The sequence below is a fragment of the Urocampus carinirostris genome, chromosome 20 (assembly GCF_059441175.1).
Source record: "Urocampus carinirostris isolate Australia breed hairy pipefish chromosome 20, RoL_Ucar_1.0, whole genome shotgun sequence".
Taxonomy (NCBI): Eukaryota; Metazoa; Chordata; class Actinopteri; order Syngnathiformes; family Syngnathidae; genus Urocampus; species Urocampus carinirostris.
The window spans coordinates 7,175,539-7,195,870 of NC_142368.1; the positions used below are offsets into that span (position 1 = coordinate 7,175,539).

The 20,332-nt window shown below is 39.8% G+C and overlaps 3 protein-coding genes across 3 annotated transcripts; 2 read left to right on the forward strand and 1 right to left on the reverse strand.

The window, feature by feature from the left end:
• Positions 1-239: 239 nt before the first annotated feature.
• On the forward strand, positions 240-5,200 carry riox1 (ribosomal oxygenase 1). Its single transcript, XM_088325074.1, is given in 15 exon segments — positions 240-404; positions 749-883; positions 964-1,103; positions 1,206-1,305; positions 1,395-1,508; positions 1,577-1,683; positions 1,763-1,870; positions 2,764-2,798; positions 2,873-3,051; positions 3,129-3,233; positions 3,855-3,996; positions 4,535-4,655; positions 4,732-4,842; positions 4,844-4,979; positions 5,056-5,200. Coding segments are annotated over 15 exon segments (1,686 nt in total). The 5' UTR covers positions 240-311; the 3' UTR covers positions 5,116-5,200.
• Positions 5,201-5,405: 205 nt separating this feature from the next.
• On the reverse strand, positions 5,406-8,169 carry ndufb1 (NADH:ubiquinone oxidoreductase subunit B1). Its single transcript, XM_088325075.1, has 3 exons — positions 8,018-8,169; positions 5,663-5,807; positions 5,406-5,586 (listed from the first exon to the last, which is right to left on the reverse strand). The coding sequence occupies exons 2-3, from the start codon at positions 5,800-5,802 to the stop codon at positions 5,550-5,552; spliced, it is 177 nt and encodes a 58-aa protein (XP_088181201.1). The 5' UTR covers positions 5,803-5,807; positions 8,018-8,169; the 3' UTR covers positions 5,406-5,549.
• On the forward strand, positions 7,868-19,553 carry cpsf2 (cleavage and polyadenylation specific factor 2). The gene is made up of 15 exons (XM_088325070.1): positions 7,868-8,534; positions 8,611-8,784; positions 8,867-9,026; positions 9,118-9,223; positions 9,306-9,435; positions 9,561-9,676; positions 9,947-10,134; positions 10,203-10,493; positions 11,570-11,670; positions 11,805-12,011; positions 12,089-12,241; positions 12,319-12,541; positions 13,954-14,268; positions 15,337-15,471; positions 19,216-19,553. The coding sequence occupies exons 2-15, from the start codon at positions 8,636-8,638 to the stop codon at positions 19,306-19,308; spliced, it is 2,367 nt and encodes a 788-aa protein (XP_088181196.1). The 5' UTR covers positions 7,868-8,534; positions 8,611-8,635; the 3' UTR covers positions 19,309-19,553.
• The last annotated feature ends 779 nt before the right edge of the window (positions 19,554-20,332 follow it).

Below are 20,332 nucleotides of genomic sequence, written 5' to 3' on the forward strand. Positions count from 1 at the left end.
CACTACTGTATTATAAAGGCTATTTGCATACACGATTTCAGAATCGTATATTATTATATTACATGATTGCGTATTTCACGTTCCATGATAAGGGAAGAAAACACCCCAAAAATAAAGGAAAAGAAATAAAAATTGGCCGTGTATTTGATAAATTATTTATGTACTGTATATATTTGACGCATCAAGTGATTCTACAATACTATGCTACCAGAGGGGTCGCTAAAGAATCTGCTTTAACGCAAAATAGCATTACACCACCAAAGAAGACAAGCGAGGAGTCGCTGTTTGATGACGTTGTTCTCTTGTCGGGGATGAAAATGGAGAGAAAACACATGTCCGCTTTTGCAATGTATCAAAATGTACCCACTGAATCGCCATCGCCCAATAAGAAGCGTCCATTGCGGGTAAAAGCGATTAAGAATTGGTTAACGTGACTGTTTTTTTGAAATCCATTTTTTTATATCAATGTCGATAAAGATAATTTAATTCAGTGGGATCTAACAAAGTAGCGAGTTGTAAATGTGTATTTGGCGATGCCTGCGTGCGTATTAAAACATTGCAATGCACTTTTAACACTTTTTGATGGACCAAAATTATTTTTATTATTGTTTGGAGCTTGGTTGTTGTTATGGTTTCTTTCTAAGATAATTATTTTTATCTATACTTATGTTAAGAGCTTGTCGCTACATACATACTACGCACTTGAGTGTTGCATGCATACTCCATTTAAATATGCTTCATTTTCCAGGTGTCATCCAAGAAAAAGAAACGGGAGAACGACAATACAAACAGTTACCCTGTTAATGTTTTCACAAAAAGTAAAAAGAGGAAAAAGAGAACCAAGAATAATGAAGCAGAGGGATCAACGCAGGAAATGGTTGAAGTAAGTCTTATGACTACATTCACCATAAATAATCCATACGTTACCACCTTAGTATTTATACTGGTTTCTGTCAAACACAGCCCGAATCTGTAAACAATGTTGAAGAGCCACAACTAAGTGTGTTACTGTCGGAATTGCCACAAATGAACAACAGCAATGAGCGTGCCAGCACATTATTTCGGTGGCTGATCAACCCTATTCCCACCAAGGATTTCTTCAGGTACATAAACAAAATCCTCTGTAAAGTCTGGCATTTTAAAGGATGGGTGCACCTTAGTTTTCTAACTTGTGTATAATCATGACTCTACAAATTTGTTTTCAGAGATACATGGGAGAAAAAACCTGTTCTTGTTCAGCGTAAAAATCCAGATTACTACAAGGGCTTGTTTTCCACGCAAGAGTTTGATCGCATTCTTCGAGAGGTGAGAGCTAAAAACATCTTCATTCTTTTACTATAAACTTACAATCGTAACTTCGTACCAAGTGCATGTTTTCCTCCGTTCAAATGAAGGAGGATGTTCAGTATGGCGTAAATCTAGATGTCACAACTTACATTGATGGCAAGAGAAAAACACACAACCCTGCTGGTAGGGCTCTTCCATATACTGTTTGGGACTTCTATGAGGTTTGTTAATATATGCTATTACTAGAAAATGTCAATCTTCTCATGTTAAATAAATTCCTATTTCCCAGAATGGCTGCTCCCTCCGTATGCTAAACCCTCAGGCATTCTCCTCAACCGTGTGGAATGTTTTGTCCATCCTGCAGGAGTATTTTGGCAGTATGGCAGGCGCCAATGTGTGAGTAGGAAGTCTACCCGAGCCCCGCCGGAAGAGATAGACTTTAATCCTCATAGTGTGTTTTATCACTGCCCTGCAGCTATCTAACGCCGCCTGGGACGCAAGGATTCGCCCCCCATTATGATGATATTGAGGCATTTGTGATACAGCTGGAGGGAAAGAAGCACTGGAGGGTGTACAACCCAAGGTGATGGAGGAGGGGGTAGCAGGCAGTCTGTTGGAAAAAGGACCTTTTTGGGGGAATGGCTTGATTTGAATAAATTTATTGAACATATACATCCATCCATCCATTATCTGCACCACTTCTCAGTAGGGTCACAGGGGTGCTGGAGCCCATCCCAGCTGTCTTCGGGCAGTGGGCAGGGAACACCCTGAACTGGCTGCCTGCCAGTTGCAGGGCACACAGGGACAGAAAACTCACTCGCTCATTCACACCTAGGGACAATTCGGTTAGGCCAATTAACCTGAAATGCATGTTTTTGGAATGTGGGAGGAAACCGGAGTGCCCGGAGGAAACCCACGCAAGCACGGGGAGAACATGCATACTCCATGACCTCAGAACTGTGTCACACACGCACTAACCACTGTGCCGCTGTGCTGACTGAACGTAGACATTTAAAATATAAAATAAAAGATCTAAAATAAGGAAAGAAAATAATTTGAAAGTACCCAATTAGTAAGTACACAATTTTATGTAGTCCTATCCCTGATGCTCTCATATTTACAATAAAACATATATTACATATAATATTAAAGATATAGGTAAAAATAAAGGAAAGTAAAAATAATGTGCACTAAAAGCTACATGTTTATGTATTATATTAGTGTCGTGTACAACTTCTTTTTGTTAATGAGTGGTTGTTTTTTGTGCTGCGCTAAAAAAAATAAAAGCAGATGTGGTAAGCAGGAAGTATGTTCCCAATTCCTAAAGGAATCATTCCCTTGACCTTTCTGGGGTAGTGTAAAGGAGAAAATGAGAGTCAACAAGACAAGTATATACTATTGACTATATTTAAAAACGTTTAAGGAAAAAAAAAAGGGTTTCATTCTTTATTTTCAATGTTGTGTTGTAACTTTCAGATCAGACGAAGAAGTCCTGCCTGTGCTTTCAAGCCGTAAGTACAATGACAAAAAAAAAAGAACACTAAATGCTATCCGGCACTAACAGGCTAGTGTGCGAAATTTCCAGCCAACTTTAATCAGTCAGAGATCGGGAAGCCCATTTTGGAAACTGTGCTGGAAGCCGGGGATATGCTGTACTTTCCCCGAGGGTTCATCCACCAGGGCTCCTGCCTCCCAGATGAGCACTCCTTGCATATCACAGTCTCCTCCTACCAGAAGAACAGCTGGGGAGATTTATTACAGAAGGTACACTTAAAAAAAAGTATGTCTACCGCCTCAAATCTGTGCTGCAATTTACAAATATATGTTGTCCTCTCTTTCAGTTAGTTCCTACGGCCGTTGAAATCGCAATGGAGGAGGATGTGGAGTTCAGGCAGGGCTTGCCCCTGGACTACCTCTCGTACATGGGCATTCAAAATTCAGACAAGGTCTGCATCCACATCTTTTGTCAGTATAGTAAGATGTCATTTCTTCAGAGCTGATAACGGGGTTTAGAAAACTCACAAGACACTCCCTGACAGTGAAAAGCTGTCTAAACATCCATTCATTATCTGCACCGCTTATCCTCAGTAAGGTCGCGGGGGTGCTGGAGCCCATCCCAGCTATCTTCGGGCAGTGGGCAGGGGACACCCTTAATTGGTTGCCAGCCAGTCACAGGGCACACAGAGACAGACAACTCACTTGTTCATTCACACCTCGTGACAATTTGGTTAGGCCCATTAACCTGACATGCATGTCTTTGGAATGTGGGAGGAAACCAGAGTGCCCTGAGGAAACCCACGCAAGCACGGGGAGAACATGCAAACTCCACACAGGAGGTTTGATCTCATGACCTCAGAACTGTGACGCCGTGCTGCCCGCTGTCTAAACATGTTCTGAATATTGTTATGAGTAAAAACCAATCATCTTTTTACCATTTTACAAATCTCTGGGTGGGGGACCCACCATTTATTGTTGTCAGATTCCTGCAGCACAACTGATTGGCCCAGTTATTAATCAATCAATCCTGAACTAAAATCTCATGTAGGATCTTGTTTTCATTAATGTAGGATGATCCGAGGAGGACGGAGTTTTTCACTAAAATCAATCATCTTATGAATAAGCTCCGGAATTTTGCTGCAGTCGACGCCGCGGTTGACGATAAAGCCAAAGACTTTTTTCACGACTGTTTGCCTCCCAAACTTACTGCAGGTGAGAATCTTTTATATGGATGCCTTTGAAAAAGCTTATTTAGTCCGAATACAATGTTTTTCTAATCAAAGTGCCTTTAATTGCTGTGCAATAATTGCTAAAGTAAAACTTTGGAATTTAACTATATATTCACTTACTGTTTTATGTATTTTTCTTCTTACTTTAATAATTTTTTAAACTTCTTTTGTAAAACAATAATTGTATGACGTAATATTTTGGTTATATTTGCTGTTTTAAGTTTTTTAACTGTAAAAAAATATCTTTAAAATTAGTACAAAATAAGCAGATAATTTTGCTAATTTCAAAAAGGTCTTATTTTAATAAATTACATACACTAAACTGTTCTTTAAAAATGGACTCCTATGCCCAGATTATTATTCTTAAATAAAAAACTTTTGTAAAATAAGAAAATTGTATTTAAAAAAACAGACTCAATTGGCCAAAATTTCAAGAGAATACTTTTAAATTCATAATATAATTTCCATACCACCGCTCGGGAACCACAATTGTAACGATCTGTTTGAACTTGCCATGGCAGAAGAAGAAGCCGGCAGTGTGCACGGAGCACCCGCAAGGTGGCAGGACGGAAACGTAAGGGATGCTCGTGCGCGTATTACGAGCCAGACTCGAGTCAGACTCGTACGAGCAGGATGTGCCCGGTAATCATTATTTCATCTGTCGACATTTCTTTTTATTGTAACAGCTCCTAGCATTTAATATTTCTTATTTTCAAAGGCTATGCAGCGTTGGAGATGCCGTCCACCTTTACTACACCACCGACAACTCCAGAGTTTATCACAAAGATGAGCCAAAAAGCTTTGAAATGATACCTGAGGTAATTGCTTTTTCTTTTGACATGTCGCTTTTTGGGTCTTCTAAATCTTTCTTTTCTCCAGCACACCGATGCAGTAGAGTTTCTGATCCACTCATATCCTAAGTTTGTAAGTGTAGGAAGCTTCCCTTGTGATTCTTTGTACGACAAGGTGAGTTGTTTCACGTTTGTTGTCTCAGTATCGAAGGTATACATTTTTCTCAATTGCATTTTTTCCCCCTCACTAGATCAATTTGGCTGAGCTACTATTTAAGAACGGCGTCATCCAGAAGGAATCCCCTCAATAGTGGAAATGACTTGCACAGAAAACCGAGCTCTTTGGTATTTTGCCTTGGGTGACAAATACAAGGAAAATTAAAGTGTTTCCAATTATGTACTAGTGCAACAAGTCTTATTCTGTTTGTGTGTGAATGGGTTAAGTGTGAAGCACATTGTAAAGCTTTGGGAGGTCTTTGGTGACTTAAAACAAGCTATATAAATGCAGACCATTTACATGACCTTCTGCCAGTCTCATTACTGCTCTAGATAATTTGCTAAAACGAAACACTATCTTGTACAAGTTGTAATAAAAGAAACATTTGATAGGAAGGAACATTTATTTTTGGTTGATACAACTAAAAAATTCACACAATAGATGCATGAGTGTTTTTAAATATTCTTATTTGAGCACCAACCCTCAGCCATTGACACCACAGACATACAAACTCTGGAGCCAAGAAGTCTACTTCCAGGTCACCTCCTCGCCAGGCTTCAACTCCCTGCAGACATAAAATACACTTTTATACCAGAGAATCAACCACGGAAAATATTATCGACTTCAACAGGATTCCAGACCTGCTGTAGAGACGACTTTTGTTCCTGAAAGCGGTCAGCTGCTGGTCCTGTTGCTTGTCGAGGTACCATCCGATCACGAAACCCATTGGCACCAGCAAGTTCACCCAGTGGTCTCGGGCAAAGGCTGCAATGTTGACCATGCTTGCTGGAAACGAATGACCACTGTTTGACTTAAATCATGATCGCTTAAAAAATTCATTTCATCTCTAAAAAACACCTTAACGTCAGCAGAATTGCTGCAAAAATAGTCAACAATTTTCATTAAAACAGTATGTATTTTTCTATTTGATTGTTTTTGTAAAATGTAATTGAACAACTGGAGTGCAACTTAAATTTCAGTAAAGCAACACAATGATAAAATAATTCTGGTTGTGATTGTTTATTTAAGCTTATGTAACGTCAAACCTACCATTTCTTTCTAAAGTACTTGAAAAAGTTGTGGCACGGCAGCTTTTTGAATCGATATCAGGATACAGGTCTAACCACTCTACTGAGACAACCCTGATTAAGGTAACCAATGATCTTCTACTGGCAATGGACTTTGTCGCTTCATCACTCTTGCCTCTGCTGAATCGTAGTGCTGCCATTGACACTGTGGAACATAATATCTTCCTAGAAGGGTTGGAAAAATGGATTGGTCTCAGGAATCGTCCTCTTATGGTTCAGATCCTACTTCTCAGATAGGACGAACTGTGTTAAATATGGTGAAAAGACATCTGAGCCCTTTAGTGGTACCTGTGGTGTTCCGCAGGGTTCAGTACTTGGCCCCCTTTTCAGCATTTACATGCTTCCATTAGGTGATATTATTCACAAGTGTAATATGAGTTTCCATTTCTACACAGATGCCACTCAACTACATCTTCCCATGGAGGAATCTGCCACACTAAACTGTGGAAATATAGAGACCTGTCTCACTGAGATAAAAGAATGGATGTCACTCAAAAGACCGAAATGTTAGTTATTGGTCCATCTAAATGCCGTGACTAATTCTCAATAACTGCTCTGAATACTGACAAATGTAATATCACCCACAGTGACTCAGTCAAAAATTTAGGTGTCATATTTGACCTTGATCTGTCCTTTCAAACACACCTTAAGAATATTACTAGGACAGCTTTTTTCCATCTGCGCAACATTGCTAAAATTCGCCCTATGCTGTCTCAGTCGGATGCGGATATTATAATTCATGCGTTTGTTACCCCCCGTCTCGACTAGTGTAATGCACTACTCTCCGGTTTCCCGAAGTCCAAAATCAAGAGCCTTCAGCTGGTACAAAATGCTGCAGCGAGGCTTTTAACTAAGACAAGAGGGTTTGATCACATTACCCCGATTTTAGCGAACCTGCATTGGCTCCCTGTTAGCTTAAGATGTTTTTTTAGGGTTCTGTTGTAGTATACAAAATCATGAAAGGACTTGCTCCCTCATGTCTTTCAGATTTATTCCCCCTATGTTCCGGTCCGGAGCCTTCGCTCTGAAAATGCTGGTCTGCTAATGATCCCAAGAGCCAAGAAGCTATCTGCAGGTTCGAGAGTGTTCTCCATTTGGGCCCCGGTGCTGTGAAATGCTCTTCCCCCTGAAATTCGATCTCCAACCTCAGTGGAAATGCTTAAATCTAAGCTTAAAACACTACTATTCTATAGCATATGAATAACCTCTATTTTATGTTGACAATATCTGCGTATTATTTGCACTCATGCCGGTTTTAGATCAGGGGATGGTGTAATAATAGTCAGTTGTTTGCAATAATCTGTGGTCTGTGCAGCCCTTTGAATTGTGATTAATGGATCACAATTTTTTTTGGTTTGAACAAATTTATTGACACTAATAACAGAAAACAATCATGACAATCTCAACAGCAATTAAGCACATTCACAATATTATATTCCAATATGACGTTTTTAACAGCAAACAATGTGAGGTTTGAACAACCCTTCTCGAAAATCTTATTAGCAATCAAGCATATTCACAATTTCATTATATAACATCTTAAACATGACTTGACTTGATTGTTTACAAACAACTCGAAACTTAAAATTCTAATGTTGTTTGCATGTTGCAATCACATATACATTGTCATTACTTTGTCACGCGACACGATTGTTTTTAGGGAACATAAAAATCAAAGCTCATTTTAATACGTTTCAAGGGCTAAGATGCCAGCTAAACATTTTATACCAATAATGCCATTATGACGCAAACACACATGCTAATCGCCCCGCTAGCTAGCCATTCGCACAGAGGAATCCTTATTTTTGATTAACTTTAAAAAAAAAACTAGGAGCATAGCTATAGTTTCCAACCTCTAACAATGTTAGTCGTGTTATATAAAATATATGAATAATTCTTAAACGTTACCTTTAGTGTGCAGAAAGCTACGTCCGGCTTCGTGCTAACCACTTGCTAGACAGAGGGCATTGGAATATACCATCGGTGCCGTCAAGAAGTGGTAGCAAAAGCTTTGTTCACGCATGGAATTAAACAAAATATTGTGTTCTCCAGTGGCTCTAAATAATCAAAAATCAAGAAAAAAATATGCATTAGGTACAGTCATTGAAGAAATATCCAATGTATGTAGGTTTTTATATTTATCAAAAGTTTACATCAAGTTAGTATGCGCTCATGCACTTTGACACCAGACGCAGCGCCAAACATGGCCGCTCCCGGTGCTTCTACGATGCTAGCAAGAATGTCCTAAAAGCGAAATTATTAAAAGAATAAACACATTTAAAAAATTGTTCCAACTCACCCTGATTAATTATTTTACATTATCTAAGCGGTAGGTTTAGAATCATAGGTCCCTTTGTTTGTGTGCGCAGAAGCGTAGATGTAGCAAATTTGTAAACCTCCCGGGTAGTTTTTGAAGTGCCATTAAGTGAGTATTTTTCCTTACATCACAATTATTCGATCGTTTTAGAGATAAGGTTATCGTTCTTTACAAATTCTTCCAGATTGAAGCTAAGTGATTGAGCCAGGATGACTTCCATCATCAAGCTGACAGCTTTGTCAGGAGTCCAGGAAGAATCTGCCCTCTGTTACCTTCTCCAGGTGGATGAATTCCGTTTTCTTTTGGACTGTGGCTGGGATGAGAACTTCTCAGTCGACATAATCGATGCCATAAAGCGGTAACCGGGAATTCTGGTATTTTATTAGATGGTGATGGACGTATGGTGGGATCTGTGTGTGTGTTTACAATTGTTCTTGCAGGCATGTTCATCAAGTTGACGCCGTGCTTCTTTCCCATCCTGATCCTATACATCTCGGAGCGTTGCCGTATGCGGTGGGGAAATTAGGTTTGAATTGCACCATATACGCAACAATCCCGGTCTACAAGATGGGTCAGATGTTCATGTATGATCTTTACCAGGTAAGAAAGATTCTGAGGAGCACGTGCAGTTCAGATGCGGCTCAATCTTATGTACCTCTCTTGGATCTTTTTCCATCTTGTTTTATTTTAGTCTCGAAACAACAGTGAAGATTTCACCCTGTTCACCCTTGATGATGTAGACAGTGCTTTTGACAAGATTCAGCAGTTGAAGTATTCACAGATTGTCAATCTAAAAGGTGAATTCAATATCAGTGTTCAGATTTTTTATTACCCTTTCCCCTCACTGTATACATAATATTTTTGCATTCATTGTGATAGGAAAAGGACACGGTCTTTCAATTACTCCACTCCCTGCCGGTCATATGATTGGTGGGACCATTTGGAAGATTGTGAAGGACGGCGAAGAGGAGATTGTTTATGCTGTGGACTTCAACCACAAAAGAGAAATGTAAGAAGGAATAAACGTAAAACAAACATTATATTGTTTATACTTCGTAAAATACTACATTTTACCACAGCCAATATTGGATATGAATGGATACCTGGCTGACTTTGGTTTCTTCTGTTTTCCAGCCACCTGAATGGTTGTACTATGGAGAATATAAGTAGACCTTCCTTGCTTATCACAGATTCCTTTAATGCAGCTTATGTACAACCGCGCCGTAAACAAAGAGATGAACAGCTACTGAGTAAGTATTATGCATACAGAACAACATTTTTTTTTAAACATTCTCCTATTTGTTACTGCATGAAATTGTGTTTCACTTATTATTGAGCTTTGATGTATCATGTGATTCAGTGCTATTCAAACAAATCTCTTGAGGCTTTCTGCGTTGTAATTGAGAGATTCTACTGTTACAAATTTCTGCTAAATTTACCGTCTGGTATAGGCTGAAAAATGGTAACATTGTAAGGATGCGTTTCTTCATTTGTGCTTTTTTTTCTTACCCCCCTCAAAGCCAACGTTATGGAGACCCTCCGTGGGGACGGTAATGTGCTTATCGCTGTGGATACAGCTGGGCGGGTTTTGGAGCTGGCTCAGCTCCTGGACCAGATTTGGAGGACAAAAGATGCCGGGCTCGGAGCTTATCCGCTCGCCTTACTTAACAATGTCAGCTACAACGTTGTCGAGTTTTCTAAGTCCCAGGTATCTTTCAGTTTCCTGCTTATCCCTATTCATGCAACAATGCAGGTTTACACACAGTTTCTTCTCAGGTGGAGTGGATGAGCGACAAGCTCATGAGGTGTTTCGAGGACAAGAGGAACAACCCCTTCCAGTTCCGCCATTTGACCCTCTGCCATAGTTTGGCCGACCTGTCTCGGGTTCCCAACCCCAAAGTGGTGTTGTGCAGCCAGCCTGACTTGGAGTCCGGCTTTTCTCGAGAACTCTTTATCAAGTTGTGCCAAGACCGCAAGCATTCAGTCATCTTGACTTATCGCACCACTCCTGGAACCCTGGCCCGTTACCTCATTGATCACCCGGAAGAGACAACACTGGATTTGGAGGTGAGGAGAAACATGATAAATAAAGGAGAGTTTTCCAATTTTGAGATGAAGTGTTTGAGGAGTATGTTAGGAGTGACAAGATTGGATGGATTGAGAAATTAAATTATGAGAGACAGAACTGGAGTAGTAGCGGAACTGAGCAACCGTGTGGATAAGAGAGTACTCGGTTGGTTTGGACACATGGAGAGGATGGATGAGGAGCGAATGTTGAAAAGGATCTACAGAGCAGAAGTAAATGGAAGGAGACCAAGAGGAAGGCCGCGATTGATGTGGATGGATAGTGTTATGAGTGCACTGCAGGAAAGGGGTCTAAATATAATGGAAGCTCGAGCTCTTGTTGGTGATAGGAATGAGTGGAGAGGTGTTATGAAAGGATTGTGGGATGTTTAGACATGTTCTAAGGGATGGGCAGGGCACCCGTATGATGCGGCAGGGGTAAACCAGTGAAAGCTGTTAGGCCCTGCTGTTGAACAAAAGAGTGTGTTGTATCACCCTGATCCGAGTGACATGGCCGCTCTCTTGTGTCCTGTTTCATCTGGAGGGACGAAAGCATGACCAATTTCGGTGCCGAGGTGCTTAACTTGTTTGGGTGTTTGGGCAATTGGGTTGGCCATGGTCCCAAAAATTTGGTTTGGTTTATTTTTTTGCTACTTTTTCCCTTTTTTAAAATTTTCTTTATTTCTGTATGTGTTTGTCTTGCTGTCGGTCACTCCTCTCGAGGGATATGACCATGGTAGATAGATAGAATGGTTAAAGATCATTTTCAGATATGGATTTTTTTTTCCTTAGTAGCATTTGAGATTGCCATTTTTATGTTGAAAGTTGTTCTTAGACAATATTTAAATACAAAAATTAACATGCCTTGATATATACATTTTTTCCGATTTTTGTTGTTTTCTCAGAAAATGTGTGCTTTGTACAAATGTGTGTTTCGCTCTGATACAACGTACCATATGTGTTTTGGTTTTGACGATGTATAAATAATGTAAGCAAGCTAGGATAAGGAAGCCAAAACCTGCATGTAATTAACTGGATACAATTGTTTTCATGTTTTATTCGATTGTTTGCCCTGACAGGTGAGAAAACGAGTAAAACTCGAAGGCAAGGAGCTAGAAGAATATCTAGAAAATGACAAAATAAAGAAAGAAGCCGCAAAGAAACTTGAACAAGAAAAAGAGTAAGTAAAAATAATTGTAAAATTTGTAAAAGTCAGAAAACAAATCCACATTTATCAAGAGATTACCATAAGACCATACTGTGATCTCCTGTGCGGAAATTCGAAGTGAACAATTTTCACCTGCACACGCGTAGGGTGGATGTGGACTCGAGCGACGAGAGCGACTTGGACGACGACGACCTGGATCAGCCGGCAACAGTGAAAAGCAAACACCACGACTTGATGATGAAGAGCGAGGGGAACCGTAAAGGCAGTTTCTTCAAGCAAGCCAAGAAGTCCTACCCAATGTTTCCAGCACTCGAGGAAAGGATAAAATGGGACGAGTACGGAGAGATCATCAGGTATCCAGTCACAAGAGTTCGACATAACCATTGAAAAGTAAAAAGACATGTTGAAACAGCCCTTTTTTTGGTTGCAGGATTGAAGATTTTCTGGTGCCTGAGCTACAAGCTGCAGAGGAGGAGAAAAGCAAACTGGAATCCGGCTTGACAAACGGAAACGAGCCAATGGATCAGGACCTCTCTGTCGTTCCCACCAAATGCATTTCTAGTATCGAGAATCTGGAAGTAAAGTGAGTGATCAGTCTACTCTTTTGGTTAAAATCCGCAAATTATAATCAAGGCACATCATCAAGCTTCCTTTTTTCAGAGCCAGAATTACATACATAGACTACGAAGGTCGTTCCGACGGGGACTCCATCAAGAAGATCATAAACCAGATGAAGCCCAGGCAGCTGGTTATTGTACACGGCCCCCCGGAGGCCAGCCTGGAACTGGCCGAGTCCTGCAAGGCGTTCAGCAAGGACATTAAAGTGTACACACCCAAACTGCAAGAGACCATTGACGCCACCAGCGAGACACACATCTATCAAGTAAGCTCGTTAGGACACAAACTCACTTTATCTTCTCTTGCCTGTGATAGGCAGGAACCAGCTCGTAATAGCTAGTGCCAGAAACCAGCAGAGGGCAGCAGTATTTGGTTTTCTGTAAGCTGTAAAATAAATCTAAACAAGGAGTACGTTAAATTAAGGTACTTGATGATTGAATGTACGTTTCAACTCGTTCATTAGCAGCCCAATAAAAAGTTATTGATGTGTTTGGCCGTCAATGGCAATGAATATGTACAAAAAAGCTCCAGGCAGAGTTTTTAGCATCGAATACTGTTAGAAACAGTTGTTCTTTTGTAAATTAACTTTCCCCCCCAAAACGCTATTTAATAACTGATTGATGTTTATTTGGTAATATTTAAGGCTCATCACTGGCATTTTTGAAACCAAGAGTTTGTATTTGTCAACTGATCAATGAAAATTCACTGCCATTCACGTTTGTAGATGTAAAAAAACATAACACTTTTTAAGTAGGTTGGCTAAAAGACAAAATTTAACAGACAGTGAATGAGGTTAAGGCTAATCAGTATCTTTTTTTGATTCGAATGATTATCAGTGTCCCTTAATGTCTTTGGAAGAAAATATCCATCCATCCATTATCTGCACCGCTTATCCTCAGTAGGGTCGCGGGGGTGCTGGAGTCAATTCCAGCGATCTTCGGGCAGTGGGCAGGGAACACTCTGAACTGGTTGTCAGCCAGTCGCAGGGCACAGAGACGGACAACTTACTCACTCGTTCACACCTTAGGACAATTTGGACAGTCCAATTAACCTGGCATGTATGTTTTTGGAATGTGGGAGGAAACTGGAGTGCCCGGAGGAAACCCACGCAAGCACAGGGAGAACACGCAAACTCCACACAGGAGGTTCGATCTCATGACCTCAGAACTGTGCCGAACACGCGCTAACCACTGCGCCGCCGTGCTGCCCTTAGAAGAAAATAGTTTGAGGCAAAATAATTTCCAGTTGTAATGATTTACTAAAAAATCATATCAAATCCTTTTTTACAATGCACGAAAGGGATAATGTGTAGTCTTAAACCTCTCTTTGTAGTAAAAAAAATCATTTAAAAAATGTTGATTTAAAAATAAGCAAAAATACTTGAAGTAACATATTACTGTGCATTTTTCCAATACGCGTAGGTCGAGATATTTACATTTATTTCAGATAATATGAGCCTCGCTTAGAGCGAAGAGACATAAATGGTGCTACGTCAAGGAGAAAGACCAAAAAACTAGAAAGATTGGGCAAAAAATAGAGTAGAAAAATCTTGCGGTTTGGTCCCTTTGAGTCTTCGTAGTTTGTATTCTTCCTTGTGCTTTTTTGCACCGGTTTTTGGTTGCGCAACACAATAACGAGACATCTAGCGGTCAAATAATAAAAATGATACCTTTAAAGGTGCGGTTGAAAGACTTCCTGGTGAGCTCGCTTCAGTTCTGCAAGGCCAAAGATACAGAGCTGGCGTGGATAGACGGCGTGCTGGACATGCGCGTGGTGAAGGTTGACACGGGCGTGATGCTGGAGGAGGGCGTCAAGGAGGAGACGGAGGAAGGCGAGATGGCGATGGACACGGAGCCTGACCTCGGTATTGATCACAGCGCCGCCATGGCGGCGGCTCAGCGGACCATGAAGAATCTCTTCGGAGAGGACGTGAAGGAGTTGTCGGAGGAGAGTGATGTCATTCCCACGCTGGAGCCGCTTCCATCACATGAGGTGAGAGAACTGTTTTTTTCACTCAGTTTTATTGAGTTTTCAATAATTTTCCATACAAAGAACAAATGAAATCCACACCCAAACAAACTCAAAGCGGACAGGCAAAAGAGCACTTCAACATCATATAGGAAAAATAAGCAGTATACTTAACTAGGAGTGTAATGGATTGCGTTATGAATGAGTCAGCGGGGGAAACTGAGACTTTTAATTACTGTGTTATAACACTTGCGTTGTGTGACCTGATAACGTTTTTCCCTGAATTCATTGTAGATTTTCACGCATTCTCAGGTAAAATAATCGAATTTTGGAGCCCTGACAAAGGTGGGGTGCCTAGTTTGAGTTGTCCATAAAATGTCTAAAATTAAATATTTTCTCTATTACTTATGTGTTAACAACCCAACTGAGTTCAAAGAGCATTTATATATATTCTTTCTTACTGCGTCTATCTGCTTTTATCTCACTTTTACCCTCGGTGTTCCGGTCACGGAAAAGGAAAAGTTGCGAGCGGCATAGGTGGTGGAGAGTGATTTCACGCGCTTGCTCGCAATTCTCTTTTACTCTATTAGGAAAATGGTGAAAGTAAGAAAAGGACTGTTTCAGGTACTGTCCAAATGCGTGTACGTGGACGCACCATACAAGCAGCTTGACAGGGGCTGCAATGTTGATTTCAGCCAGGAGATCGTGTCAGCAGGTGGACACTTGACCCGATGTATTTTTTCCCTAATTGCGTTGTAAACTTTCACGCATTTTCAGGTTTTATCAATTTTGGAGCTGTGTTAGCCTATGAAAGTGCTGAAAAGCCAATGTGGTCATTTTTCCTGGTCTCAGGTTACATGCATACTAAAACAAGGCAACACATTTTTAGTCTGTTCCTGTATCAGTCATAAAAGAATACTATGATACTAGAATTGGGGCGTCCCGCATGTCTCCGTACTATAAATTTTAATAGTGACTTGAGATGGGTTTTATTCATATAAAGGTAATGCATTCACAAGGTCGTAAAAGCAATCAAGTTTGTCCTTGGATTAAGTGTGTCCAACCCGTATACCCGGGTTCTGCTCCGTCCAGGCACCGGGACATCAGTCGGTGTTCATCAACGAACCCCGCCTCTCCGACTTTAAGCAGGTCCTCCTCCGGGAAGGCATTCAGGCTGAGTTTGTGGGAGGAGTTCTGGTGTGCAACAACCTTGTGGCTGTTCGCAGGGTGAGTCCTATTTGTCCATCTTTTGGATTTTTAAGAGACATTGTGTATTTTTGGTACCCGTTAGTGGTAAAAAAAAAAGTTAAATTACTTAAAATCAATTTGAACAATTAGCCCAAATACATGAACTATACTATAAAATATATATATTTTTTTTAATTTTCTTCGCACTTGTAAATTTGTCTACAGCCATTGCCTGGGACTCATTCGTGCCCAGAATATTCTGCAAATAAAATTTTAGAAGAAACTATTCATCGTTTCCAGCCTGTATTTACCAAGATTTTAACTACCCAGAATAAAACGATTATGCGGAGGAGAAGATAGTGTTCTCAAACTCTGCCAACCAATAATTATATTGTAATTGGATTGATTTCGCGCCTCGGCCGAGTCATACCTAAGACTTATAACATTGGTAAAATGGCGGCGCCCTCTGTTGGCTGCGGCTGCATCGGCTCGCTACAACGGGTCAGGTGTATCGACATTTCGTTCTGTGTACATTGTTACAAAGAATGACAATACAAAGGAAATTATTATTATTATTATTATTTACTGGCATAGCATTTTAAATGTTTTTGACGGCTGTTGCCGTCAGTGGCACAAAATGGGTTTCGTGGAGATTCCAGACACAACTTTAGCTTCTGATAGCACAGTGATATTAGAGTGCAGAGTACTGGCTGATACCAATATTATCAGATTGTTTGTGGTGTATTTTTCTCCAATTCAAAAAATAAAACTGCACTTAGTAGTCTGAATTTGGACGAATTTGGTTACTTCTTCGAGTCGATTCTGGTTAACATCATTCATTTCTAGTTGTTAAAGGGACATTGTCAAGTCAAGTCCTGTTTATTTGTTACGCCCTTAATCACAGAGTCTCAAAGGGCTGCACAGATCAAAGATTATTGCAAACCACAGACTATTATGACACCATCCCCTGATCTAAAACCTACATGAGGGCAAGGAAAAACTCAAAAACCTCAACATGAGGAAAATGAAGAAACCTTGAGAAGGGACTGCACGGTTAACCCACACTTAATAGAGAACATTTGAGACTAGGTGGAAGATGTGTTGGCATGGAGATGAATGGGCGCAACCAGGCTGTACTCGACCATGACAAATTACAGGATAAGATGCTCCTACGACCATGGTGGCTAAGGGATCCATCCATCTATTGATTGTCTATTATGTAGCTCCTCCTAGTGGTAAAAAACTTCATTCATTAAAAAAACCCATATTGATTTGAATAATAAGCACAAATACATTAATTATATAAACATGCTTTTTTAAGTACTTATCGGTGAAGAAATTTGTATTTATTTTTCTTAACATGATGCTTACCTCGAGGGAGCTGATGTGATTGTCCGCTATTTTAGGTTCCTCAAAAAAGCAAAAAACTTGTGAAATGACGTGCAAAATTATGTGAAGCAAAATAGTTCGATTTTGTCTTTTTAAGCCTCCATTGTTTGGAATCATCTTAGTGCTTTTTAGCACTGGTTTTTGGTTACACCGCACAATTCAGGGACGTCTTATGGTTAGATATTACACAGTGTGCATATGCATGTTTGGAGACAAATAATGAATAATGTGATGTTTTTTTTACTCTTTGATGAAAAGAATATTAAAAACTTACCTTAAAAACTATTTTTCATATTATTTAATGCCAAAGTAACACAGCTCGCAAAAGTAGGTCAGAAAACCCAACGGCTTACAAAGCGTCTCGCCTCAGAAAAAAGATAAAAACAAAGCAACCAGCACAAGTCAAACTTAACAAGTCAAATAAAAGGGAAAGCAGGCGCTAACTAGGACATCAACATGAAAATGTATAATTGACAAGAACTGAAAATAGACGCAATGCATTAACTCAAAGAGACGGTTGGTGCAGTGGGTGTCAGTGCGATGAAAGTTGGAGGAAATTTAAAGTGTCTGGGGCTTTGCTAAAAAAAACGCTAAGCATTTTTCTTGCAGTGTTTGGCGCCACGTAGGATTCCATTTGAAAAGGTAAACTGGAGGTCGCGCTGACGTTTTTGTGTTCTTTGTCCAGACTAGGCATGTCAAACATACGATTCGTGGGTCTTTGGATGATTTTATCCGGACCACCATACATGTTTGAGTATGTCGGAAAAAAAACGGTGAATCTCTAGTTCATTTCGATCAAAAAATAGGATTTTTTTAAAATAAATTCAAACTAAAAGGTCTCCCCGTCCACCAGAGTGTAGTGTTGAGCTTGTATAGCGTGCTGAGTTGGCTCAGGTGGGAAACTGCATTCACTCAACTGTTAAAATAAACCAGTTAACACATTCAATGCCAAACCGTTGTTTGTGGAAAAATGTGTTGTGCTTAGAAAAGATCCTTTACCATCCATGAGTACAATTTGTATCGCAGGCTACAAAAGTAAGCTTGAATAATTAGGGATAGTACTGAAAAACAGAGCCTAATATTTGGTTGTGACATTTTGTCCTGATCCGGGCCGCCTGAGAACAGAAAGTTTGAATCCAGCCCCTGAGCCAAACAGGGTTTGAACATGCCTGCATTAGTCATGTCAAGTCATGTTTATTTGTATAGCCCTTAATCGCAAAGAGTCTTAAAGGGCTGCACAGACCACAGATTATTGCAAACCACTGACTAGTATTCCACCATCCCCTGATCTAAAATCTACATGAGGGCAAAGTAAAACTCAAAAACCTCAGTCAAGTCAAGTCTTGTCATGTTTATTTGTACAGCCATTAATCACAAAGAGTCTCAAAGGGCTGCACAGTCCACAGATAATTGCAAACCACTGACTAGTATTCCACCATCCCCTGATCTAAAACCTACATGAGGGCAAGGAAAAACTCAAAAACCTTAATATGAGGAAAATAAAGAAACCTTGAGAAGGAGCCGCACATGAGGTAATCCCCCTTCCAGGATAGCTGATGATTGGATCCTGAACCCCTTAAAAACAACAACCAAACCGATTAAACGTGTCATTTATATTTAAGGTTTTGGAAAATAATGGTTTTAAAATTAATATTCATACAGTCACTGTGAACTTATAATAGTAATACTGCTAATAATAATAAAATAATAAAAGTAATAGTAACAAAAACAATAGCAATATTGTACAACTCACGGTCCACGGGCCAAATGTGGCATAAGAGAAAAATGAACTGTATTTGCTAAATACCATTTTCAACCAGAGAACATTGAATAATTCTATCCCTATGTTATTTACCTGAATAACCAATATGAAAAAAATAAAAGAAATGAAAAAAATTGCACCTGAGTGTCTCCCGGAAGTTTAAAGAAGCTATAGCTTCTTTCTATATGGGAGAGCTGTCATCTGAATACTTGGACATCTGTTGTGGAGTACCACAGGGTTCTATCCTGGGTCCAAAGTTATTTAGATAAGTGTTTGTATTCCATTTTTGTCACTTTCCGGTATGTATGAATTTTCCCAAGTCAAATAAACAGGAAGGGAAAGGAATTCAAATGTTGTTTTGCTTTTTACAAATGAACAGTTCATTAACACTACAAGATATTAAATCTTAATGAAGCAAAACAATTTTGACAATATAAAAACATGAATACTTGTTTTTGTTGATAAAATCTTACATCCCTGAATCATCATTTAATTCTGAGCCTCCCCAAAAGGCCCCAGCCCTCCAAGTAAGGCACACTCTTTATGCCATTAATTTACTAGTCTGGCCCTCGTCAGAGTATATTTTTTTTCTACCATGTGGCCCCCAAACTAAAATAAGTTTGACACCCCAGACAGAGGCGGGACGCATCGGCCTGGAAGGTTGCCTGTGTGACGACTACTACAAGATCCGAGAACTGCTGTATCAGCAGTACGCGGTGGTGTAGAAGCAGCAGACACCACAAAAATCGACCCTTAGAAGGACTATACCCAGAGGAGATGGACATCACCCACGCCCTCTGCTACTTCCAGCTGTGTCCCAGCTACATCCATTGTACAGTTCTTCCTCCTTTTTTTGTATCATTGTCTATTTTCAGTTGACATTGAGGCTGTTCTTTTTCGTTCTATGTAACAAGACGAGATTCCTCTCTTGGTTATTTTGAAATTAAATTGAACATGTTTGTAATCTGAATGTCTGTCCTTGTATTAGATGCACAAATATGTTTAACTATACTCTTGTTTTATTTATTGAAAGTCTACTAGCTTATATAATATAGTTGACATAATATGTGTTATACTAAATACCACTGGCGGCCTGTTTATTTCACACCTAGGCCTTCAGGAGTGCTATGTCTGAATCATTTCAGCCCTCACTATTAAATGGCTATAAAACATTTATAAAAAAGATTAAAAAAAATAACTTCATATAATTTTAGAATATAGCCTCATTTTACTCACCCAAAATCAATTTTATCCGTGCACAAAATCCATCCTTTTTTCCTAGAAACATTTCAACAACTATTCTAAACTTTACGTCTCATCGGAGTCACACCAGACCAAAAATGAAGGAAAAAGCATTTATATGGCATGAACCAGAACAGGATCAGGACCCAAATGCGTGACGTTTCTCACACGAGCCTTTTATTTTACGGGAAATGGGGACTCATGCACAATAGGCAGCAGTCTGGCGTGGAACGATAGGAAGCCAGAGACCGATGAGATCGATACCAATTGCCCGAGCAGATATTGAACAGATGGGGTCGATACAGGACTGGACGGGACAGACAGGATTGATATTAAAACAGGATATTGAAAATAAATAGGACAAACTAGACGGCAACAAAATTGAAAACTGATATTAAACAACGGGATAGACAGGATTGATATCAAAAAAGGATATTGAATTTAAACACGACAAACTAGACGGGAATGAAACTGGAAACCGATATAAAACAGGAGAAAATAAACTGG